Genomic DNA, 25,055 nt, shown 5'->3' with positions numbered 1-25,055 from the left:
TCAGCTGGCAGAGCCTTAAAACCGCACAATTGGCCTTGCTCTCTCTGAGTGAAGCTGATTCTGTCCTCCGAGTGCACTGTTATGCTACTCGGCAATGCTGCACCAACAGCAGTTCAAAAAGTGTGTCGGAGGAGGCATGTGCTAGTCTTCACCATCCTTGTGTTGTAGTATCACTAGTGATGGGGGATATACAGCTGGCCTAGCTAAATTGGGAGAAAATGGGAGAAATTAGAAATAAATGAAAATAATAATATAAACTAATAAAAACAAATAATTCCATTTTGCCATTTCTTTAAATAGATTGACAGCACTACAAGCAAGACCTGAGTAAAGCCTGAAACAGAATCAGCACTGAAGTCCAGCAGGCAGAAATAGGACCCATAAAACCAATTCAAAACTAATTTAAATCCAACTCATTCATAACTGATTACGATGGACACAAAATCCATAAAGTCCTGGTGTTCAATCTCACATTTATAGCAGCAGCCCCACCACCCCACAACCCGATCCTGCGCTACCAAATCTCCCTGTTACACAAACCCAGATCTTCTATCTGTTATTGGAGTGGACACCCGGTGGGCCAGCTGCTCGCGAGATGCCACCACCCGTCCGGCTGGCAGGCGGTGCTGGGAATGAACAGTAGGGGAATGATTAGCAGCAGAAGCTGAACATGGCAGAAGGCAGTGGGGGTATGGGGGCTGTATGAGCACATGGTCAGCTGCAGCATTATTTGCTCTTTAAATGAATATGAACTGCAAATCTGCTGGACGGCTTCCACCGTGGCCTTAATACTTCCCCATCAAATCACTCAGGAAGTTCTTCTGAACTGGAACATTAGCTATTATTAGTGTTCCAATAGAAAACAGGGTTTTAGAAATGGTAATGTGGGCATTATCTTCCAACGAAAAGATCTGTACAATAAAATGTAATCGACTAGTGCATCTAAAAAATATATAGAATATCACTGAAAAGTTACTTTATTTCAGTAATTCAGTTAAAAATGTGAAACTCATATATTATATAGATGTATTAAACACAGAGTGATCTATTTTAAGTGTTTATTATTTATTTTATTGTTCATGATTATGGCTTACAGCCAATGAAAACCCAAAAATCTGTTTTAGAAAATTCAAAATTCAGAGGGAATGCTTCCCTCTGCTCACAACTTTTATGGAGATGCAGATTTCATTTTCCAGCAGGACTTGGCACACTGCCCACACTGCCAAAAGTACCAATTGGTCTTATATAATATTTTAATTTTGATTTAATGATGTAATAAATCTATATATGAGTTTCACATTTTGAACTGAATTACTGAGTGCGTTTCTTTAGACGCACTTGTAGATATTTTATCTTTCTCATTTTGAGAATCTGAACTTTTTCAAAGACATTTATATAGAGCATGTTGGAGAATACAAAAAAAAAGGAAATTAATTAATGAAAAAATCCTTGGCATTTTGCAAATCATGTTTTTAAATATTTATTGTCTCAGTTAGGGGTGTGCCATATCATATCGTATGAAGTAATAAAATAAAATGTTAATTTTTTTGCAGTAGTGTATTCTTGAAATATTTTTTTTAAATTCAGTGTTTTGTCATATTACCAACAGTAGTATTGTTATCGTGAAAATACCATGAAATATCAGCAAATCATTTTAGGGCTCAAACTGACAAAAAATATAAATTATAACTGGCAACATTTTCTGTGGAAATTTAAAGTCTTCTTTCAGGACAGCTACAGTAGCGCTCTGTATTTCAGCGAGTAACACAGACTGTGTTCTGCATGCTGATGAGATTTCCAAATCCCCTCTGCAGCGGGTCAAGGCTTAAGAGCAGTCAGTCATTCAGCCACCGCGCTCTCCACTTAGTGTAAGTGGGCAGACCCTAATTTAAAAGCAGTATTTACAAATCCGCAGTACAGGTAGGGGGACTTGCGGCTTGTTTCTGGTGGTTTTACAGTTTTACAGCAGATTAGTGAGCACAGGTGGAGCCGTAATAACTTGTATTCCAGCACATCACCACCACTTTAACCTTAGAACAACAGTACAGTGTTGTATTTTCAAAAGGGAAACTTCGCTTTATTAGATTTTAAGCTACAATTTAGGCAAATTCTCCAAACATCAACAACATAAGGCACTGTTTACTGCAGTCCGACGCAGATTTCTTTTAGTAGGTAGTGATACAGCTTGTTTTTTTTTTAGAAAGTTTTAAAGCCTTTTAAACAAACATCATCTTTTTAGTTCATAGGAAATATATATATTTATATTTATTTATTTGTATTAGAAATCGCATCTCATCATTTTTAACACATATATCAAAACCACAATTAGACAAAATGCTTCATCAAACATCCTTACTGAGACATATTTAACAATGAAACTGATCCCATACTCAAGCTAATGTGTAAGAAACTGAACTTACAGTAGTGATTTTTTTTAGAAGAAGAAAAAAGAGATTTTTGAAATCTGAAATCTGAATTCTTATCCCACACACTGGCTCTTATTGCAGATAACTCATTAACTTTGAATTACATAAATTCTAGAGATAATGCTAATGCTAATGATTACTCTCTCTGACAGAGGCACATTATGTGGCATAATGCAAGTGCAGTTAGTAATAACCCTTAAAAAGAAATGTAAGACCACCCTACAGCAACTTCACATAATTCTAGTGGTAATCCACAGAATATGCATTTAGAGAAAAAACAATCCTTTCTGTGCTTTTAACATAACAGAACTCCTATACATGTATTATATGTTATTTGCATGCCATAATGTATACTAAAAGCTCATTTCCTATTATCTTTTGTGTCGTCATACACCATCTGCTGTTTACCATTATAATATGGTACATTTGTATTAAGTGTGTAACGCTTTAAAATGAATAACGTTTTTTTATATGTACTGTAATTTCACAGGAGTCAACAAATGATCGACGATTAAGTGCAGAAAGTTATTCCATCTTGTTGCCATGTTTGGGAATGTCACCGCTGATGGGAGTTAGATGGACGTGGTCTTGCATTCAAACTTCAGGTCTTCTGTCTTCAAACTGAGAGGTGCTGCTTTAGAGTTTGGCCTTTCCTGGAGTGAGCTGAAGGTTCTGCAGCTTCATGGCCATCCCCATATTCCCAGTGATCTTTAGCTTTCCTTGGAAGAAGGCCTTTGTATGAACAAGGAGGTAGAGAAAACAAGCATTAAACAAATAAACAACCAAACAGTAATGATGAAATTACCATATTTTACAGACTATGCGCACCAGATTATAAGATGCCCATAGCCCTATCCGAACAGGATTAGTTTCTCAGGGTGTTCTGGGGTAATTTTCTCTTTTATGGGGGTTCTCTGTGATTTTATTCCCATCCGGAACAACCATGTATGTGTTTTTCTCAGACTGTTTTTCGCTGAACTCTGTGGTCCTCTGGTAATTTTAGTCCTGTCTGGACACACATCTCTGAGTTTCATCTCCACGCGTTTAATAAAATAGCTATTTGTCCACTGGCGTGCACCGTGGTTACACTTTGGGCGCACATTTCCACAAAGATCCACGTAAAAACACAACAGCGAGTGGAAATGGAGGAGCTACTGAACGCGATGATGTCATGTGACCAAGAAAGCCTAAAAACTCACTGCTCCTCCTGTTTTTTAAATTGCAGTCCAGATGCAGGGGTTTTATCACTAAGTAGAAGTGTGCAATATTTTTTAAAGACGTCCCCCTGAGAAACTAATCCCAACCAGTAAACAAAACTTTAATTCTTAAAAAATATATATATTTTAAAGTCAAAAGTACTGGATGTTAATCTATACAGATTTCTTTCCTGAAAACAGTTTTTTAGGTGAGTAAAGCACTTCTATTTACTTACAGTAAGCTTAGATTTACAATATTGTCAATTAGCAATGCTTAGCGCTAGTAAATGCTTTCTGATAGCGCTATAGTGAGGAACCGAGGAACTGAGTTTTCCGGTAAGCCAGGGCGCTATAAGCTAGTGGTTTGTGTTACATAGCATGTTTTAGCACGGTAAACACACAGAATACAGTTCGATATACTCACCTTGAACTGCGAAAGAGCTAGCACTGCAGTAAGTGGCTAATGCTAATACTGCTCCAGACTTAGTGTTGGAGAAACTTCATTAAAACTCATTTCCTTGGCTTTACTGCTCCTTACAACCTCACTGGGAAAATTCATACATAAGGCACACCGGATTATAAGGTGCACTTACCATTTTTGGGAAAATTAAAGGATTTTAAGTGTGCTTTATACTTGAGTAAATACATTTTAGTTGGGCAGTACTGGTTAAATCAAATATTATGCTAAACTGTTTGTTGATTTATCACTTCCCAGTGTTGTTGTAAACGTGCAAAACGTTTTTCCGGAAACAAGTGCGGCATTAATGGACGCACACTTCAGCACTCCATCGAAAATGCAAATGAGCTCAACACGTGTGTGGAAAACTGGAACAATGCCATAACACGGAAAAATGAGCCCAGATGATAATTCTATGAAATTGCACTGGCAGCTTTGATGCTTACTAATGGAAGCATCTGTGGCCTTCAAACGTTTCTAGAGCTGCACAAAACTACAGCTGATGGTCTAAAGACACAAGCTATAGGGATTTATCCTGTATCCACTTCAATCTGTTCTCCATCACATTGTGCAGTAGAAGTGCTCGACGTGCAGGTTTGCCAAACAGATACGAGCAGAGTACTGGCAGAGTACTCACAGTCTGCGGGTTCAGTTTCCCCGTCATCAATTCAAGTAGATCAGCATCTGCCATAGAGATGGTGCAGTCGGCTTTCTTCCCTGAAAGATAAAAAAAAGAACAATGAATACAGACACAATAAAGAATACAGACAAAAAATTACCAACATATATATATATATGTATTATATATAGCTACAAATATCTGTTGGATAAATTTTATCTTTTACGTTTAATGTGCCATTAATTGTGACCCTGTCTGGTAAAGGATACAAGTCTTGCCCTTGGACATAAACCACATACTTAATACCAAATATAAGTTTTTGTTTTTGTTCGTTTTTTTTTTATGAAAAACCATGAACATTAAGAACATGGCTTGCTACTGGCTGTTAAACAGGTGGAGGAAATGTAGGTCAGAGCTAATAAATGTGGAAATTAAACCATAAAACAGCTTCACAATGGTAATTTCCTGTTACAAACTGAGCCTATATGGCCATGACGGTTTCTTTTTGCTCTTTTTAAAGCAAATACATACTTGCACAAGGACATGAACAGTATTAAAAGTACTAAAAGTTACTCAGTTCGAAACGTTAAACTCATATATTATATGGATGTATTACACACAGAGTGATCTGTTTTAAGTGTTTATTATAAGTCTTTTATTGTTGATGATTATGAAGCTTACAGCAAATGAAAACCCAAAAATCAGTGTCTCTGAAAATTAGAATATTATATAAGACAAATTGGTACTTTTGGCAGTGTGGGCAGTGTGCCAAGTCCTGCTGGAAAATGAAATCCGAAGTCCAAGCTGCTTGAGGTCTAGTGTGAAATTTCTTGAATTTGCCATGAAGTCCCATTGTAGTAATCATTCAAATTAGTATCTCATAATTTAATAACTTTATTTTAATATCCCCAGTGTTAATACTAACCTTGTCATTTCATTAATATTTCACAAGTTTGTTTGAGCAGCTGCAGAATAAACTACAAAACTCTCGAAGCAAATCATAACCCTGAGATTCCTTTTCAATTTTTTTTTTTTTATGTGTTTAGGTTTTACCTGAAGACTACGTTCCATTCATGTTTACAAACTCATTACAAACAAAGTGAAATACTATTACTTGGAATGCATGTCTTCCTAGAACATTACTAGAAAATTGTTTGTTTTATGAATAAGGCAGGCTATTATAACTCCACAGGAGACTGAAAACAGCAGGTCAGCAGGCAGGTTAAAAATAAGAAAATTGTGTTTGGCTATTCACGGATGCTGTATTGCCGTTTTTTTCACAAATACAATGAAACACAAATGAAATCCAACCACCAACTAAAACCCTCATATCCTAGTAAAGAAATCCCATAAAGAGTGTTTTGGTTGTTCTTTATTCCACAGAGTCTGGAGAACAAAGTCTGATAAGCTGCAGTTCCTATGTTTAAAGGTGATAGATGTGCTGAGAAAAGAGTTTCTGGCTTTTTGAGCACTTCTCTTTCTCCTGAAGTTGCTTTTTGTAATCGTATACTTTCCTTTCCTTTTCTTTTTGTGAGTAAATGCAGGTTGAAGCTATTCTCCTCTGCACACCTTCTATTAATGGGCAAAGCAGAACACCCAATAAATCAGCACACAGTTCCTAACTTTCTAGAATAACTCCCATGTCTCAGTGTCCTTAAAATGAACCAAACCGCACATTCTTTTCCACTTACTCTGTAAACATTTTAGTGGACAGTCCCCATCCTGAACCAGGAACTGTGCCCTCATTAAATCTGAAAAGAAAAATCTCACACACCTGAGTCATTGTCCACAGAGCCTTTACCGTTCTTCACATCCACGACCCACAGTGCTTCTTTTCCGCCAGGCCCATCCTTCACTTTAAAGGCAAAAATGCCACCGATTTTCTTGACGAACGCCTCTCCCTCCTGCACAAAGGAACATCAGGTAATTATGTCACGAAGCAGTGGAATTATCTCTTTATACTACCTCTTAGCCTCTATAATATCCATAACATACATAATGGTCTCCACTTTTGCCTTAAAGGTGTCCTTATATGTCCTTTCGTTAAAATCCTCTTTTTCTTGTGCTTTGTAAAATACTAAAGGTCTCTCTGAGTTGTATATGAAGCTGCACATGAAACTATTCCTCAACCTCTATTGGCTGCAGCAGCTAGTAAAAAAAAAATATTCGCACCCATGTTATGTCAACCCGTGAATTAGTATATTAGTATTCATGGCCCCGCCCACCTCGGCTTGGGACCACTCACAGACAGAGCTGAAGTCAGACAGCGACGCCGTTTCATCAGATAGGAGCTAAATAACAGCGCTAGGAACAGCATGCAGTTCATTCCTGTGTTATTTGTGCGAATAACACATCAGTGTTTATATACATTACCCAGTAATTCAGAGCTAAGAAACAAATGGTTAGAATTAGTCTATGGATGAAAAACACCACCAGCCAAGTACAATTGAGATAGGTAGGTGTTTAGATGTTTAGAACAGTTCTGTTTACACTAGTTAAAAGTAAAAATCCACCTCGGGGTGGACTTTTACTTTCTGGACTTGGACTACCCACCTCTTTGAGTAAGTAAGTATAAGTTTACATAGGATCTCCGGTGGATTTGGCGTGGATTTTACAGAGACTCTTTAAGACTAGGTCAGTAAACTAAACTTAGCAGGGCATTATTATACATGTTGCAAAGTTAGCCAATCATAGGCGATATGTTTGCATGTATGAATATTCATGAGCAAGAGCTGAAATCCTATTATTTCTCCCTGCTCACTCCTCCACGTGACTAAAGCAGTGTTATACCCGATCACCGGAGCACTTTTTTTTTTCACAAAAACCTGCTCACATGGCATTCATTCATACTAAAGACCACAATTAATAATAATAAAACTGTAGAAAGAGATCTTAAAGGCACTGGTGCAATCAATTTTACATTGCAAAAGCATACAATCAGCTGTTTTTTTTTTATACATACCTCCTTTAGTCTCTTATCGATCTCCTTGAAAACTATATGGGCTTTGAATCCCTCCAAACCACTGGCAGCACTGGTGGGCACTGCAGCTATCCGTGGGCTGAACAAACAAACAAAATAGCTATTCTATACGTGTGCTTGAGCATGCACATGAAAAAGTGGTGGGATTTCTACGAACTAAGTCCAAAGTTCAGGAGATATGGCGAGATTCTGTGATAACTGTTCAAAGATTATCAGGCAAGGGTCACATAATTTTCACTAAATTGCTTATTTGCTTCTAAGTATCTTCTAAAGGGATCTAATTTCAAGCACAACAACTAAAATTACACTTTACCGTAAGGCTACATTAATTAACAGTACTTATGAGAGAATGTCTGCACTAATTATTAATTGATAAAGTATAAGATGTTATAAATAATTATACATTTTAACTAGTGTCTCAATTTATTATAATTTACAAAATTCCAGCATTAAAATTAAGTAATGTTTAATAATGCCTGAACTATTGCCAATAATAAAAAATAGTTGAGACATTGCTTAACCAATTAACAAATGTTTATATTACATGTTATGTATTACTTGTGACTCTTATTGTAAGTTGTGTCCCAATTCTGCAATAAGAATCTTTAAAAAATATGCATTAACACAGTTTCCTGTAAAACACATATTATAACCTTTGTCCAGCATGAAACTGTATAAAACGCAATGGAGGAAATGTTATAAAGCTATACAAGCTCTACTCAACCTGTATATTTAACAAAACCAGGTTTAAGAAATATTCCACAGCATCTTAACATTAAAGAAGTGTTCAGAGTGATGCTTGGTCAGTCATTTATTTAAGAGTTGCCTTTGTGCTCAGAAGTATTTGCAATACAAATACAGACTATAACAGGTCAGGATTAAAGTGTGTTAGTAATACGAGACTGCTCACCTTGCTTCCTGAGGGAATCCCATCCTGTAAAGTGTGACCACCACAGCTCCACCGAGGCCGATATTGTGCTGCAGGGCGACCTTCGCTCCCGGTACCTGCCTTTTACCGGCCTCCCCTCTTAACTGCCAGCACAGCTCTGCACACTGGGCGAGACCTGACCAATCAAACACAGCACAGGATTTAAGGTAAAGTTCAACAACCTGAGGCCGATCAGAGTTCACTATTACCACAAGGGTCAAAGAAGAGAGAGATAGTGAGAGAGAGTGAGAGTCATCCTAGTGTAACAGGTTCAGACAACAGAGCATATTATACAGCTCTGGAAAAAATTAAGAGATCACTTCAGTTTCTTAATCAGTTTCTTCTGAATTCCATATAAAAATATTGTCATTTAGAGCATTTGTTTGGAGAAAATGAGAAATGGCTGAGCTTCCAGACCTCAAATAATGCAAAGAAAACAAGTCAAATAATGCCTTTACTCCTGGTGCAAAATTCAAACAGTTCAGTTTGGTGGTTTGATGGTTTGTGATCATCCATCTTCCTCTTGATTATATTCCAGAGGTTTCCAATTTGGAAAAAAATCAAAGAAACTTGTTTTTTTTTAATCATTTTTAGTGGTCTCTTATTTTTTTCCAGAGTTGTATATGACAATAACCACATTAAACCATTTATTTGGGTGGATAAAGCACTTCAGTTTATCTTCATCTGCTGACAACTTTTATGGAGATCCAGATTTCATTTTCCAGCAGGACTTATCGCCAAATTCAATATTAATACCCTGAAATATCATGCCATATCATCCACCCCTAATTATTACCTAATTATTACATCAGGGTACTACTTTTTTACCCTTTTTAGCAAAAGAAAAATTCTCACTGTTCTAATTACCCATTATATATCTACTAGAGACTCAGATTATATCTGTCCAGTTTCATTTATTTTACTTTAATTCTGTTCTTCCTGTTATTAGTATCGAGACATTCTGTTGACTTCTGTCATCTGAAATCTGATAAAATTATTATTATTTTTTAAATATCTCAGTTCGCCATATCATATTACATGAAAAAATAAAATTCGAAATAATTTAAATAATAATTGTCATATCGCCAAAAGTATCGTTATCGTGAAAATACCATGCAATATCGTGATATTATTTTAGAGCCATATCGCCCACCCCTACCTGTAGCTCCGAGCGGGTGTCCCTTTGAGATGAGCCCTCCACTGGGGTTAACCACCCACTTTCCTCCGTAGGTGTTATCCCCCCGGTCGATTAACTCTCCAGCTTTACCTGGAAAGAACAAAGAAGGTAAAGGCCTTGAAAGCTCTTCCAGTAACAGCTAAATATGTATATATATTATATGTATAGCATAAACAGCTTTAACACCATGTAATCATGCGTTTATATATGACTATTCAAATGTTAGGAATGACTAATATAAATACATAAAATTAAACCATACACTTCACATTTTCTGGCTGTACTAATACAATCAGATTACACCTGAAAATTAGCCAGATGGCAAAGACTCAGAGCTTAATAGTGATTAATGTGCTCTGATCTGAGATAAATCAAGGAGATGCCATAATTCCAGGTTTCTGTCCCATCCACACCTTCAGAGCAGAGGCCGAGAGCCTCGTATGTGATGAGCTCGTTGGCAGAGAAACAGTCGTGCAGCTCGATGACGTTGACGTCAGTGGGCTTCAGGCCTGCAGCTTCAAAACACTTCCTGGCTGCAAGCCGTGTCATATCGTAGCCAACCTACAGGAAAAGGAGGGAGCAGAAACGGTTTAAATGGTTAAACAATGCAGCAGGCACAGTTTTCCTGGAAAATCTTACAGTACTTCATGATTTCCTCTGTAGATTTCATTTTCCAGCAGGACTTGGCACACTGCCCACATGGCAAAACTGAAAATTGGTCTTATATTATATTCTAAATTTCTAAAACACTGATTTTTGGGTTTTCATTTCTGGGTGTAATACATTTAGATAACACATGAGTTTCACATTTTGAACTGAATTACATAAATAAAGTAACTTTTTAGGGATATACTCTAACTTTTTTAGGTGCACTAGTAAACTCCCTTTTCTTCACTCACCATCTTGATGCAGCTGTTTTCCTCAAAGGTGCTGGCGAGGTCCGTGGTCATCTCCTGAGCGATGATCTCCACAGCTTTAGCCTGAAGCCCATGCCTCCTCACAAACGCCTCACTGGCCAGCACTGCTGCTCCAGCTCCATCAGATGTAGGGCTACAAGAGTCAACATATAAAGAAGGAACTCAATGTAAAATGCCTTGATGTGCTTCTGTATTTTATATACAGGAGATGCTAGGATAACCTTTTTTTAGTATCTGGACATACGCATATATGTTTAAATTACAAGCCAATAAAAAGAGAGCCGTCAGAAGTTAATGAGCCAATGGCTGTACTTATAGGTAGAGTTTTGGTTGAGCATTGAGTGCACAGCTAGCTCCCTCTGCTGGCCAAAGCTCAAAAAAGCACAAGACAATCTAATGTTTTATTATAAAAAGTGTGATTAATCCCGTCTAATTGGATGTAGAGCAGCAAAAAAATAAATAAATAACTTGATACAATAGATTCTAAATAGATTCCAACCTGCAAACTAAGTAAACTCACCAGCACTGTAAAAGTGTGAGGAACTCAAACACCTTGCGGGAGTTGACAACCTGGTCCAGGCTGTACTCATCCTGAAATTGGGAATAGCTGAAAGTTACAAAAGAAGAGATACAAAGGGCAGTGAGGAGCCTGCACAAAACATTTTGAATAGACTTGCTATAGGGTTATTCTGGCTCAAATACAACCAAAATTCTGGGGTTGTTTAATTTTTCCAAAACTTATCCAAGAATTCAAGGATTCAAGGAGATTTTATTGTCATTCGCATCACATGTGGTACATGAGGTGGAACGAAATTGTGATCTCACTATCCAGTTAACACCCAAGAGCTGTTTTTAAAATAGAAAATATTGATAAAATAAGATAGCAAAATAAAAGAACACAATATAAATAGAACAAAACAAAATAGATAAAGATAAATACAAAAAAAAATAAATAGGGTAGAGTAGGCAGGTTGCAGCAACATGAAGTCCAGTGTGCAGTTTTGTTATAGCAGCATGATAATGTGAATTAAGAGCAGTACAAGATGAAGTGGCCTGGAAATTGCTATTTAATTTTAAATTTCAGGACTTTTCTAGGTTTTTCATGACCATACAAACCCTGTAAAATCTTTAATTAAACTAAACAGAAGTGTGTTGTTCTGGAATACAATTGTTCTGTCAGCTACGATTCGATTATGTTTTTTTTTTATTAACGTTACGCTACATATGGAAATACCTTGTAAATTACAGATGCTTCCCCTTTTATTTGCAGACCTCTTAAACTAAGTAAAAAAAAAAAGACTCTTAAACTTACGGGTTGTTGGTAGAGTGCTTGTGGTTCTTCCAGGCAATTTTGGCAAAATGTTCAGGTCTAGTGCCTAGAACAATCAGAAAATACACAACGATATATCAACGAAAATGAAATATATGAATTTTATATATTTTATTAAAAAAAAAAAAAAAAAAAAAAAAACAGGTAGATTAATGCTCCTTTAAAAACAGGTCTTATTCATATTTCTGGCTAAAGGTCTACACCAAAAGAATGCTCCAACTCTCACCATATTTCTCCATGTGTTCTCTCCCAGCGTTGCCAAACATCTGCGGTGCTGCAGGAGCTGCTGCAATTCCGTATCGATTGATCATGACTTCCATGTGTTTGTCCATAGGGTTGGTCCTGTCCATGTACTGAAGAAACAGTATTAGTTAGACACCAATAAAACTGTGGGAAAGTTTTCTCAATGAGGTTATGAGCTATGCAAATTTACCTTAGAGGACAAGGAACCTCTTTCCATCTTCTCAAAACCCAAAGCAAGCACACAGTCAGCCAATCCTGCAAGAAAACACAGAAAAAAAGAGACTAAACGTTTGTATATATAAAGAAGCTATGAATATTTCTCATGTTATTACGTGTTTTGTCATGAGCTAAGCCTAAACATAGTGGACTTGGATATTCAGCTACACAAGTAATATTAACATATAACATATCCCAGTGTTAGGTCTTGTCTAATCTATGAAAGCTGTATCAACATCCATGTATAAAAAGACAATTGAGTTCAATTAAATAATGCTGTTAACAAGTAGTGGAAGCTTATACGTCACCAATGAGCAACAGACCAATGACTCATAATGAATTAAGCATTTACATCACTAACATACAACTTAGTATTTTTAACATTTTTATAAAGTTTTTTAGCTTTTAGAGATGACCTAGCCCAAAGCAGACTGTGTGTGACGATAACTTTTCCTACAGGTTTTTAATCGCCAGAACATGACAAACGCACCTCCCCTAACCAGCTGCCGGGCCATGAAGAGTGCTGTGGAGCCAGTGGAGCAGTTGTTATTGACGTTGATAATGGGGATGCCAGACAGACCCAGGCTGTGGTAAATAGCCCTCTGTCCACAAGTGGAGTCACCTACAAAAAGACAGGCAAGAGTTACCTACTATTGAAGAGCAGAGAAATTCCACACAGGACAATAATGCATCTAGAAAGTAAGATTTTGATAGTTATATTTATATGTCAATCTCAGATGGTGCAAGCTTGTCTTATGAAGTGTTAAGAAAATGGAATGGAAAATAAAAAAATCACCATTAAATTAAAAAATAAAGTGTTTTGCCTCATCAAAAAAATGTCATAGATACACTGTCAGCATGTACTGTGGCACAAGATGTATAAAAACATAGAACACTGCTACAGCTGCATCCAAATTGATCTGATGCTAATATCTGGAGTCCTCGCCTTCTCAAAGTATTGAAAATGGCTGAAAATAATGGCATACCATAAACATAGCCCACACAGGCTTGTTCCACAGCAGAATATGGAATTCCAGCATCATTCAAGGCTTTCTCTCCTAAAGGACAAAAAAGATAATGTAAATGCATTGCTTCACAATTTCAACACATTTCACAATTTAAAATAAAAACTCAACCACACCTGCTTCTTTAGCCATATCGGGATAGTCTCCATCTCTTGCTCCTGGCTTATCAAACTACAAACAGAGAAAAAAAAAATACATTTCAGAATCAGATTTTTTTTTTTTTAATACCCGGGTCTTGTCATTCCCTCCTTAACCACCGCCACGCTGCAGTATGAATAAACAGCTATAGAAAAATCAATATTTGGTGGAATAACCCTGGTTTATAATCACAGTTTCCATGCATCTTGGCATCATGTTCTCCTCCACCAGTCTTACACACTGCTTTTGGATAACTTTATGCTGCTTTACTCCTGGTGCAAAAAATCAAGCAGTTCAGCTTGGTTTGATGGCATGTGATCATCCATCTTTCTCTTGATTTTATTACAGAGGTTTTCAATTTGGTAAAATGAAAGAAACTCATAATTTTTAAGTGGTCTGTTATTTTTTCCCAGAGCTGTGTATGAGTGGTGGACCACTGGCAACATTTAACCCTGCTAAAAAGTGTCACTGGTGTGCTGAGAGTGATCCACCACCCCAATGAAATCTCAGTGATGATTCTGTGATAAGAAACAGATGGTTTACAGGTGGCTGACAATCAGAAGAGTTTTCTGCACAGTTGATGGGGGTGTGTAATCTCTCCTAACCAACGAAAATCTAGCCTTCAACACAGATCTGTGAACTGTCACCTAGATCACATAACTACAAATAGCCTTGAACTCTGTACTGAGACAGTTGCTCAAATTTAAAGTAGGGCGTTATTACTTTATTTTTCACACATTCCAATATTATATAGGGTTATTTTGGTGTAGGAAATTGGAAAAATTCCTTTAACAACAGAAACACCCTTTATTATTTAACTAGCTATCTGGCAGATTGAAGTTGGCTTGTTTCTATATGTTTCAATTCCACCTTAAACTGATAGCAGTTCCATTGCTTGAGTGCGAATGTGCTAGCAATGTAAACGCTGCAGATTTAAGGTGGACCGGAAAATTAGAAGCCAACTCCAGGGTCGTAGCTAGCTATCTAGTTTACCTCAGCTTCAGACTGCAACTAAAACAACCTACATTTGCACTTAAAAATATAACGTTATAACGTTACAGTATTGATTAAGCATATTTTCAATAATTGTTACTTTTTTACCTAGTTATCTAACCGTTGGCTTCTTTCTAGAATGATCAATTCCACCTTAAACTGATAGCAGTTCCGTAGCTACAGTGTGCCGATGCGAATAATGCAATCGCTGCCGATTTAAGGTGGAACGGACCTTAAATCAACTTCAGGGTCGTAGCTTGCTAACTAGCTAGCTAGCTATTTATTGAGTTTACCTTAGCTTTAAACTGTTGGATTAAACTAAATATAACTTAGGTTTGCACGGAAAACTATACGATATTTGAAGAAGTATATTTCCAATAATTAACGTTAGCTATCTGCCTGGTTAAAGTTGAACTGCCGATTTAAGGTGGAACGGAAAATTACAAAACAAATACAGGGTCGTAGCTTGTTAACTAGCTAGCTGTCTAGTTAACCTCAGTTTCAAACAACTGCTAAACTAAGCTAAATACAACTTAACACTTAACATATTATTTTATTTTATTATCTAGTTAGCCAGACACGCTTGTTTAGCAAGGTTAACGTATAACTGTTTTTAATCGCCCTAGCTAACTAGCAACTTTTAAACAATAATTTAAGAGTTTAATTATTAGCTGTAATAAATGTGTAACCTTTGTTACCTTTGTCATTCCCACGCCAACAACAAAAACTCTGTTTTTCTGCGGTCCCATTTTTCCAGCTCCTTGTTTGACAGCGCTGCTCTCAGTGTGGATTGCAGGCAGGCACGCAGGGTTGCCAGATTGATAAGAATCCACCCCTTTCACCGTTTAAAACCCTCCCAGTTCAATAAACACTATTACAAAACTGCAAGACTTTGCATGTAAATGTTTGTGTGCATAAAAGCAAAATTGTCATATATTTAGTCTAATATTAAATTATATTAGACTAAAATATTTTTTATGGTATATAATTTACAGAAGTGTTTCCAAAACATTAACCAGTTTGTGTTTGTAAAATGAAATAATACTGCAGGTTTGGTCAAGGAAAAATGGTTTATTGTCTTTTTATCCAGCATCTCCAAAACTGCTGTCCGTCCTTCCTTCACAGAGTAACAGCTCTTCATCCTGCTGTTCAATGTAGCCATTCATAACTGACCAAAAATAATAATTTCAATTATTTACAACTGGTCTTGTTTCATGGTTTCTCAGGTGGAGCTCAAGCCTTTAAATCTGCGCTGCTTCAGGAGGTTCTTCAGCACTTGATGAACTGATGTGTGACTTCATAGATACCCACAGACTCACTGGCCTTCTCATCGTAGTCTGTCCAATCCTGAAGCACAAAAACCAAACAAATTAGTCTTATAGGATCTCACAGATGCCTCAAACTCTTATTTTCCCTTCAGAGATCTCATCACTCACTTTCTCCTGAAGGTTAATTTCAGGAAACTGGGTAGTGGTCTCGGCCCCTTTGGCTGCAAAGCCAGCCTGTGAGGAAGAAGTGAAAGGAATGGATTATATAAAAAACCAAAGACCATTTAAAAATAAATAACACTTTATATAGCAAAATACTAATGCAAATTAATTTAGAAATGAATCAAATGTGATGCTCAAATTAAAAAACAACTAAAAATCTATATAATTCTCTACTAAATTTCTAGCTCTAAAAAAATCATATTACAAATGTAACAAATTTGATTATTATTAATTTAATTTCAATATGTATACTTTATACATATTGTATGTATAATACCTTTAGATTGATGTCATTAACAGCCATAATGAAGTTGTATTACATTTAATTACTATGGAACTTCATTTTACACATTCACAACAAACTATCTGTAAACAAAAATTGTATTGCTTTAATGCTACATCCGTCCAGAACTATTAGCAGAATCTTAAATTATTTTAAATTTACAAAAAAAAAAAAAATACAGATCATCTAAAATGAATTCTAATAAGGTTATCATGCAGAATTAAATTATAATAAAATACAAATAATTGTAACTAAATGTATATTGATATAATATGATAATAGAATTGGCTTAAGTTCATATACGAACCTAATACTCTTTATATTATTTTATTTTGTTTGTAATAGTTCATTCTACTCAGTACAAATAAACTTGTAAAAGGTGCTATATGAACACTTCAACACAGAATTCCAATTGAGATAAAGATCTATATCCAGTACCTACTCCATAGACTTTGACACCTGGATACATAAGTGAGATAAACCTGCTGATATCTTACCTGTGGTTGGAAGTCCACTGGTTCTAAACCTCGACACTCAAACTGCACAATCGTCTTAAACCTTTCACTGTCCTCCGCCTGCAGGGAAACAACAATGTTAGAAGCAACATGACATTTAGTATTTAGAACTGAAAGTAAGTAAATATCAAACTAAACAATTCTCGGTACCTTATAATTGTTAATAAACTAAAAATATGGTGCAGATCTAACAACATTAACAGCCGTCTGAAATTGTCTCTACTTTAGTCCAAGTTTATAGATTACCTTCAGTCTGAGGAGAGTGTTTAATAATTTAGACATGCTGTTAAAACCATGCTACATGGTGGCATCTAAAATTTCATTCCTTGTTAAACTGTAGGATTAAAACTACAGAAGTAAAAGCCAAACACAACGGTGACTGATCAAACCTGTGAATTTTTTGGGATAATTGTGAGAATAGACAAAGGAAATTTAACTTGAACACAAATTAGACATTTGTTTTACTTACGTTATACGGTGTAATAGTATCCTTCAGGATATCTGTAGGGCAAAAAAGATGTTATACTTCATTTTCAAGCTTAGGATTACCCTAAGGGACAATTTCACCCTAAGCAACTATTCAAATTGTAGTCATTTCCATATTGAAATATTAGAAATATTACAAGGGTCACATTCACATTACTTTATTCCTTAACATTTGGAAACTGGATTTACTAGATTAATTTAGTTTTTTTTTAGTAATACCCACTCTTTTGCAATACCAAAATAGCTAAAAGGACAACACCAATATTAAGTTCACAGTCCCTACAGTAAGCTTGTATTAGCTTATATCAATAAGCCTATTTGAATATCAAATTAACCAAGTCTGAAAATAAAACCAGAATTATATTTATATGGTAGATGAATTTAAAACACTTTAAAACTTTTAGCTGAACAAATGTAAGTCTTTTTAAGATTTTTAAAGATCTGAAGACACTATGAATAAAGGAAAATCTCTTGTTTTTTCCCAGAATTAAAACAAGTTTTAGCTATTGTCAAATAACCCTTTTTCAATACCATACAGAATGTTTAGTGCAAAATGTGAACAAAAAATAAATTTCAGTAGTATGTGTGGGCAAACAAAACATATCTAATATCAGAGTAAGAAGTGTGTGTTTACCTATAGAGTTTTCCCGGGAACACAGTTTACACTTCTGAACCATGCTGGCACTGCCTCTTCCTCCTTTCAGCGGCATACTGTCCTGAGGAGAACTTCACATCAGAACCGAAACAGACACAAAACGGTCCAACTCATGCTACCAGTAACTGTTTAATCTTTTATTTACAAACAGTATATATTGCTAACTTGTTCACATACACTGTTGATTAATACAGTGCTCTAATTTAATATAAATTATAGAGTAGATTTGATAGAATTTAAAAAAATCATACAAGGAAAGAAAGAAAACACACTGAATGAGAAGAGATGTGCCCAAACGTTAGACTGTATATATGAAATGAGGAAATATTATATTATATTATAGTACATAATATTAAGACAGTAATTACATTGTAAAGGTCCTACCATTAGTGTGATATACTGCCATTTTTCAGAGACCTCACCACAGTTCCCACACTTCAGCTGCAGGATCATAAATAGAAAGTCAGAACATTTAAAGAAAGCATTTAAAAGACTATGCTTCCCCCAGTGTCTCGTGTAAATAGTTATGGATTAATAATCATAAAACATTATTTTTTTATAAATATAAAATGCTTTAAATTAGTTACATGTAACGTTATTTATATTGGTAAATGCTCAGCTATAAAGCTGTTAACTAAGGTTAAAACTGAATCAAACAGAGCCTTAAAGATATAGAAAGATATCATAGCAGTTACTACTTACTTACATTTAAATAACAAATGAATTCAAAACCAGTAAAAAGCTGTAGCTGACTGTTGATTATTATTATTATTAGCTTAGCTGTCAAGTTTACAGTCAGTCCGCAGGTCGTTAGCTTTAGCACAGCTCACTCTTCACCTTTAAATACCAGCGAAAGTCCTCCCCGTCCGGCCTCACATTTGTAACGTTCTCCAACGTCGCCTTAAACTGCAACCCGAACTTCTACATAAAGAAATGCGTGTAAATTAATCGAGCTGGGCTTTATTTAATGCACAAAAACACACCACAGAACCAGACTAGCACACCTACCCCCATGCTGGCGTTCTCTGCTACGTATTGTGCGTAAGAAGAAGCGGGCGTGTGAGAGACTATAGCGTAGATGCCCTATTCATTTAGGCTTACGCAAACAACGCAAGCGTATATCGTATATGGTGCCTAATACGGCCCCTAGTGGCTGGTGGTAAGAAATACATGACACGTACACTGACAGCGTTGATAGAAAAACTGATTATTTTTATTTTTCATTCCATGTATTTTTTATTATTTTAATCACTGAGAAATATCACACATTTTATGGCCAGAAAACTGACATCTAACAAAAAAAAGGATAAAAATTCAAGTATTCAGATGTAAGCAAGACGGCCAGACTAGCAAACCAATGCTAGATGGCTAAATATATGATAAAATATTATTATTTTAATATTGATTCCCTGACATTAATCTTGTTTTTCCAAGGTTATGAGAAAATATCTACATTATTTCAAGCAACTGTTGATTTGGGTGTAAAAATGAGTGGAAACAATCCCCCTCAACTGTGTAATCTTAGTGTTGTCAAGTCATTTACAGTTGCAGGCTGTATAAGCTTATGATTGCACCCGCTTTGTTATTATAACACCATAAAGCTTCTCATCCAAGATAATGCTGAATTATGATCAGACATATGGTGTATAAAAATACTGGTGTAGGAATTCAGCCTTGAAACCTAAGACATCTTAATTGGCATAGAAGGCAAGATTGAGGCATCATACATTGTGATACACATGGAAAGTGGTCTAAATCAAGAAATGTGTGTAAACATATGAAAGAATTAATCTACAGAGTACTAAAAGTAATAAAATGTGACCACAAGGATAGCACAAGTACTGCCATATACATAGCACCTAAAATGGAGAGAAAATGTAAAAGTGCAGGATTTTTATACGTCTGCAGGAGGATACCAACACACCTCTACAAAGACCCAAGCACTTTTTCCTGAGTTTTGACTTCAAGTTTTATACCTGTAACACCACCGTCCCAACCACAGCAACCACTGGCAGGACGTTAGACCATTCAGACTACTCGTTTATTATTTTTTTTTACTAATGTTGACCAAAGCACACCAGTCGAGCATGTCATACAACTTTCCAAAAAACAGAAAGCGCTTTTAGTCTTCATCCAGAAAAATAAAAACTGGTAAATGCAAACCACAAAAAAAAAAAACCCAACAATAAAATCACCATAGTAATAATGACAACATACTTAAAACGCAAGTCATATCAACCATAAAGGCCTTTCAACTCAAGCAGCTCTTCCATTCAACGAAGGGATGCTGAATTTCATTACAGTCCGGGCCCATCCTCCACAGAAGGAGCGAGGGCCACAAGTGAGGTCAGTGTGGCCGACTGGACTCAGATGTCCTCCTCTGTCGGGGCGTCCCGTGTCCGTTCACGTAGCCGTTCTGACGTTTGCTGAATCCCCCGTTGAGAATGTCCTGAATGTGCTGCACAATTAGGTTTATTGCCACTGTAAAGAGAAGACAGATATGATAAGAACTGAGACGGGACCATTTCACTGACAGTCCAAAACTAAAGACTTATGGGGCTTATGTGGTTTCTGACAGTGTGACTCACTGCTATCTAATAAGATAAACTAAAGTACAAATCACGTATTGTAAATCATAATTTAATCCTTTGTCATACAGTCCCCAGTTACTTTCTTCATAAACTCACCTAGATTGTCCGCTCCTCGTGGGATGATGACATCAGCATACTTCTTTGTCTGAAAAATAAAATACATTAGTTTTAGACAGCTTTAGGCAAAAACTAAGGATTGTAGCTTGAAAAGCATAGGATTAATTCATTTAAATTCATCTGTTTTACGACAGGAGATAATGGGTTTATGTACCACTACCACAGAATCTCTAAATGTTAGTGGCAAAAAAAATAAAATAAATGAAATTAAAAAATTAAAAAAAAAAAAACTATTCAGGATTTCAATATTGAGGCTTTTCACATGTACAGGCTCTACGTGTACTAAGGCTTAAGAAGACTCTAAAATAAATAAAAATATATAATACTTACTGGAAGACAGAATTCTTCAAATGCTGGCTTCACAAAAGTGATGTACTGAGATAAAACCTGCTCCAGCTCTCGGCCTCTTTCACTGATGTCCCGCAGAACTAAACCAAAACAAAACCAATAACGCACTTCTGTTAACACTCTGATAAGCAGGTTATTTATTGTACAGATATGAGGGTTAAACCAGGTCATTTTTGCATGTACCTCTGCGGGAGAGACGAGTGTCTGGGTCTGTATCCACAAACAGCTTCATCTGGAAAAGGTCTCGGATCTCCTGCATGTAGAACATGAGGATGCCCTCAAACAGAACCACGTCTGCGGGGTACAGAGTCACAAACTCGTCTTTTCTGTGGAGGAACCAAACAATTTAGAGTTAAAATACTTATACATGATGCTCTTACTCAGAAAGACATTAGATGTTAAAGCAAATCTGTGTACCTTTCATCTACAACTAAGCTATTTTAGAACTTCAGACTCTAAACAAACATTCAACATGAGATTAAAGTGAATTATAATTTAATTTTAATATTTAATATTTAAAAAATGTACTTAATACAGATTTCTTTTTCAAGGGTAGGAATCAAACATTATAAGACAAGAGTCACACAATAGTCACACGCTCTGAAACTCTCAAGACATTTAGCTTAACTAACCTAAGCCTGATTAAAAGGTCACAAAGTGTCACTTTTCTCTTATTGGACAGGCTTGACTTCTATTGTTTTCCAAATTAGTCTTGGTTGATTGACTACCTCTGGGATAAGCTGAAAACTATGTAAATCTGACTTTAAGCCAAAGTGTTCCTGCAACTGAAATGAAAACATGACCATGGTGGAAGGATGGGTCACGAACCTGGAATGTGTGACGAAGTCATAAACTGGAATATGAACGGTCTTCCCCTGTATGATGTCACGAAGAGTCTTCAGGATGAGCTCATTGTCAAAAGCATCTGGGTGGTGTCGTTGGTGTGGGGGTGTGGAGAGGTTGTGCAACAGAGGGGGGAAAAAATGATGAGTCAGTCATTCTGTGTGCACGGAAATCAGTCTGAGCAGAGGCAGCTGTGCCAACGCACCTAGCAATAAAACTGTTTAGTTCCGGTCAAATATACGTCATTTTCCACTTAACCCACATTTTAGAAGACAAGCTAAACATGTTCGTTTAGCTCATATTAACCTATAATGTGTCCAAAAACACTTTCACATCCTTACAAGACAACATTTTAGGATGCTTATTGTTTACTATGTAGTTTATACACTTGGTTTCACATTTAGCACCAATAGCCTTTTATTGACAAGGCCAGCAGTTTATATGGGTTAAAGGAAGTGGGTGATTGCTGATTACTTCCAGTGTTCCATTAACCTCACAGCAGCACTAATGTACCAGTAAGTGGAAATTCATGCACATTTAACTGATAATTAAAAAGAATGGCTTTTCTAATATTTTTTTAAAGCAACAAGTGAACAGAGCAGCAGTATTACCTGGGTGATCAAAGTTGAACTGGCCTTTAAGAGCTTTAGCCTTCTGTTCCGGGGTGAGCTCCCTGTAGAAGCTGTCTTGGCTGAGGGTTGCCACCTGCCGCTGGTGATGGTCAATCTTATTCTGGCCCAGGAGCTCCATAATCTTCTCACATACTGAAGACTGAGAAGGGAAAGTAAAAAAAATCCATATTTTCAGACCATCAGTAAATTTTGTATTTCATTTGTAAATCCAGGGAGCAGAGTCTGGAGGAAGAGTGGAGAGACACACAGTCCAAACTGCTTGAGGTCTAGTGTGAAGTTTCTACCAATCAGTGATGGTGTGGAGAGACATGTCTGTCATCTGCTGGTGTTGATCCACTGTGTTTTATTATCAAGTCCAAAGTCAGTGCAGTGATTTCCTGGAAAATCTCACAGCACTTCATGCTTCCCTCTGCTGACATCATTTATGGGAATGTGGATTTCATTTTCCAGCAGGACTTGGTACACTGCCCACACTGCCAAAGGTACCAACTGATATAATATTAACATTTTCTAAGACAGAGACTAGTTTTAGGTTTTCATTGGCTGTAAGCCATAATCTTCAACAATAAATAAAATCAATGCTTAAATAGATCACTCTGTGTGTAATACATTTATATGATATAATAAGCCATGATTTATACAACAATTTAAAAACTGTCCAATTTATTATTTTATAGTGAGACCTGCATAAAAAGGCTTTAAATTTGAACAACGCTGATTTAAAAACTCAGCACACTCAGAAAGTGAAGTGTGGGTAGCAGCTATCTGCATTTTAGTAGGTGCAACAGCTCATCTAGAGACATGTGGGCACTGCGATTCAACACCAAGGGGGGGGGGGGGGAAGGGTCCAGGCAATCCATGTAAGGGAATTCTTTTCTCAGACTGCAGGGCCCTCAGCCAAAAACTGACAGAGCCGTTCGAGTCTAATCTGGGTCAAACCCTAGTAAGGTCACTGCCGGCCGGCTGAGGTAAGAACGTTAGACTGGGTCACAAACACAAGAAAACAAAACACTGCAAATACAGCTCAGCATCAACTAATCCAGTGGGTGTTAAAGCAGCACTCATGGCCCTTCCACCTTCCCAGAGGGTTCTTCACAGAGATAAATACAAAAAGTGGTCCATCATCATCTTTATCATCTTCATCATCAGCATCAGCTTCATCTTTATCTTCAGAGGCTTCAGAGAGAACCAGCTGACCTATTGATAACCACTGACCTACATATTCTGCTATGTATCTCTGTATTAATAAATGGGTCAGCCAAGTTAATTGATCATCTGATATCAGGCTGATAACTTTAATATAGGATATAGATCATTATTTATTTATCAGCTTATGCTGATAACATTATTAGGTCATTTAAAGCCAAAACACTAAAAAGGAGATCAGCTGACGTCACTGCACAGCTCCTACATCACCATGTAAACAAACGCATGAAACAAGTTAGCAAAGCTATGACGCCATTTATGTTACCATTTCAGCTCAGTTTTGAGTGTGTGACTATGTTTTTTGCCCTTTTATCAAAGCAGAAAGAATATCTCAATATTTATTTATTAATTAATTGCTAAATGTGAAGATATCAGCCATAAAATATAATCAGCCACATAATGAACGGGAAGAATGGAATATAAGTTAACACATAGAAAAGACAAATGTTGAATTAACTTGCATGTTTGCTAGATTTGTATCCTTAAACTAATAATAAAAAAAAGGTTTTACATTATAAGAACATTTATTTTGGGAGTTTCCCACTCGCCACGTGGGGATAACCTAACGTTAGATGAATGACGTCCGACGCAGTTTCCCACAAAAAGCTTTAGCCTAATGTTAAATATCATTTAAAATAAATATACTTTTATATTAGTAGCTATTAAGCAACTGTATATATTTGTATAATGTAGTTTTTATCTAGTTTTGATTTAATAAAGTTCACAAACAAAAAGCCACGCGGCCAGGGTGACTCCATATGCATTACTGAGAACAATGAAAGTAGGTTAGGGGGCAAAACAAGGGAAAACACACCGGAAATAAGACACTATTTATTAGGACAAAACACCAACCTTGCCGCTGGCGGTTCCCCCCGATACACCGATGAGAAAAGGCTGCCTAACGGTGTTGCCGTTTTCCGCCTGTCCGTTCAGTCGTGTCTCGCTATCGCCAGCCATGCTTGCAGTGAGCGCGCCGAGCCAGCGGATAAACCCACACTCGCCACGGTGGAGGGTCCCATTCCAAAGTACCCGGGCTTGTGCCCTACACCCTACACCCTCGGATCCTCCACCTACCGCGGAAAAGGGGGGGAAGGGGAATAATAGAAATGATCCTCTGGTTCAGTCTCTGATAACAAAGAACATTTAATGAACGTTTAATGAACGTTTTTTGTTTTTGCATCACTTCTTTTAAGGTTGGTGATGAAAATACATAAAAAACTTATTTTTATTTATTTATTTTAGTT

At 36.6% G+C, this 25,055-nt stretch overlaps 3 protein-coding genes across 3 annotated transcripts; all 3 read right to left on the bottom strand.

Moving 5' to 3' along the window:
• Positions 1-1,464: 1,464 nt before the first annotated feature.
• Positions 1,465-15,473, bottom strand: scp2a (sterol carrier protein 2a). The gene is made up of 16 exons (XM_007250647.4): positions 15,344-15,473; positions 13,631-13,685; positions 13,476-13,547; positions 12,980-13,111; positions 12,464-12,528; positions 12,257-12,383; positions 12,013-12,076; positions 11,221-11,307; positions 10,683-10,833; positions 10,197-10,344; positions 9,766-9,873; positions 8,589-8,742; positions 7,661-7,757; positions 6,473-6,602; positions 4,717-4,796; positions 1,465-3,158 (listed from the first exon to the last, which is right to left on the bottom strand). The coding sequence occupies exons 1-16, from the start codon at positions 15,392-15,394 to the stop codon at positions 3,063-3,065; spliced, it is 1,617 nt and encodes a 538-aa protein (XP_007250709.2). The 5' UTR covers positions 15,395-15,473; the 3' UTR covers positions 1,465-3,062.
• A 223-nt stretch (positions 15,474-15,696) lies between these two features.
• czib (CXXC motif containing zinc binding protein) lies at positions 15,697-19,184 on the bottom strand. The gene is made up of 8 exons (XM_007250648.4): positions 19,083-19,184; positions 18,912-18,995; positions 18,459-18,515; positions 18,054-18,135; positions 17,403-17,434; positions 16,916-16,993; positions 16,082-16,147; positions 15,697-15,992 (listed from the first exon to the last, which is right to left on the bottom strand). The coding sequence occupies exons 1-8, from the start codon at positions 19,086-19,088 to the stop codon at positions 15,915-15,917; spliced, it is 483 nt and encodes a 160-aa protein (XP_007250710.2). The 5' UTR covers positions 19,089-19,184; the 3' UTR covers positions 15,697-15,914.
• An 81-nt stretch (positions 19,185-19,265) lies between these two features.
• uck2b (uridine-cytidine kinase 2b) lies at positions 19,266-24,833 on the bottom strand. Its single transcript, XM_007250649.4, has 7 exons — positions 24,664-24,833; positions 22,585-22,744; positions 21,959-22,055; positions 21,314-21,456; positions 21,113-21,210; positions 20,762-20,810; positions 19,266-20,555 (listed from the first exon to the last, which is right to left on the bottom strand). The coding sequence occupies exons 1-7, from the start codon at positions 24,766-24,768 to the stop codon at positions 20,422-20,424; spliced, it is 786 nt and encodes a 261-aa protein (XP_007250711.3). The 5' UTR covers positions 24,769-24,833; the 3' UTR covers positions 19,266-20,421.
• Positions 24,834-25,055: the final 222 nt, after the last annotated feature.

This window comes from Astyanax mexicanus, chromosome 8 (assembly GCF_023375975.1).
Source record: "Astyanax mexicanus isolate ESR-SI-001 chromosome 8, AstMex3_surface, whole genome shotgun sequence".
NCBI lineage: Eukaryota > Metazoa > Chordata > Actinopteri > Characiformes > Acestrorhamphidae > Astyanax > Astyanax mexicanus.
Note: the sequence above shows the minus strand (reverse complement) of the source record. Positions and strands in the feature narration are given on the sequence as shown.

Coding starts and splice junctions, on each gene's coding strand:
- scp2a (XM_007250647.4), bottom strand. CDS start 15,394: ATGGGACCGCAGAAAAACAGAGTTTTTGTTGTTGGCGTGGGAATGACA. Junction 7,758..8,588: donor GGATTCCCTCAGGAAGCAAG/GTGAGCAGTCTC, acceptor TTGTTTGTTCAG/CCCACGGATAGCTGCAGTGC. Junction 4,797..6,472: donor CTCTGTGGACAATGACTCAG/GTGTGTGAGATT, acceptor TTTATCTTTCAG/GGAAGAAAGCCGACTGCACC.
- uck2b (XM_007250649.4), bottom strand. CDS start 24,768: ATGGCTGGCGATAGCGAGACACGACTGAACGGACAGGCGGAAAACGGC. Junction 21,211..21,313: donor CACTCGTCTCTCCCGCAGAG/GTACATGCAAAA, acceptor GTTTTGGTTTAG/TTCTGCGGGACATCAGTGAA. Junction 20,556..20,761: donor ACGAGGAGCGGACAATCTAG/GTGAGTTTATGA, acceptor TTCTCTTTACAG/TGGCAATAAACCTAATTGTG.
- czib (XM_007250648.4), bottom strand. Junction 18,136..18,458: donor GGCAGTATATCACACTAATG/GTAGGACCTTTA, acceptor AGTTCTCCTCAG/GACAGTATGCCGCTGAAAGG. Junction 16,148..16,915: donor CAGTGGACTTCCAACCACAG/GTAAGATATCAG, acceptor TCTTCCTCACAG/GCTGGCTTTGCAGCCAAAGG.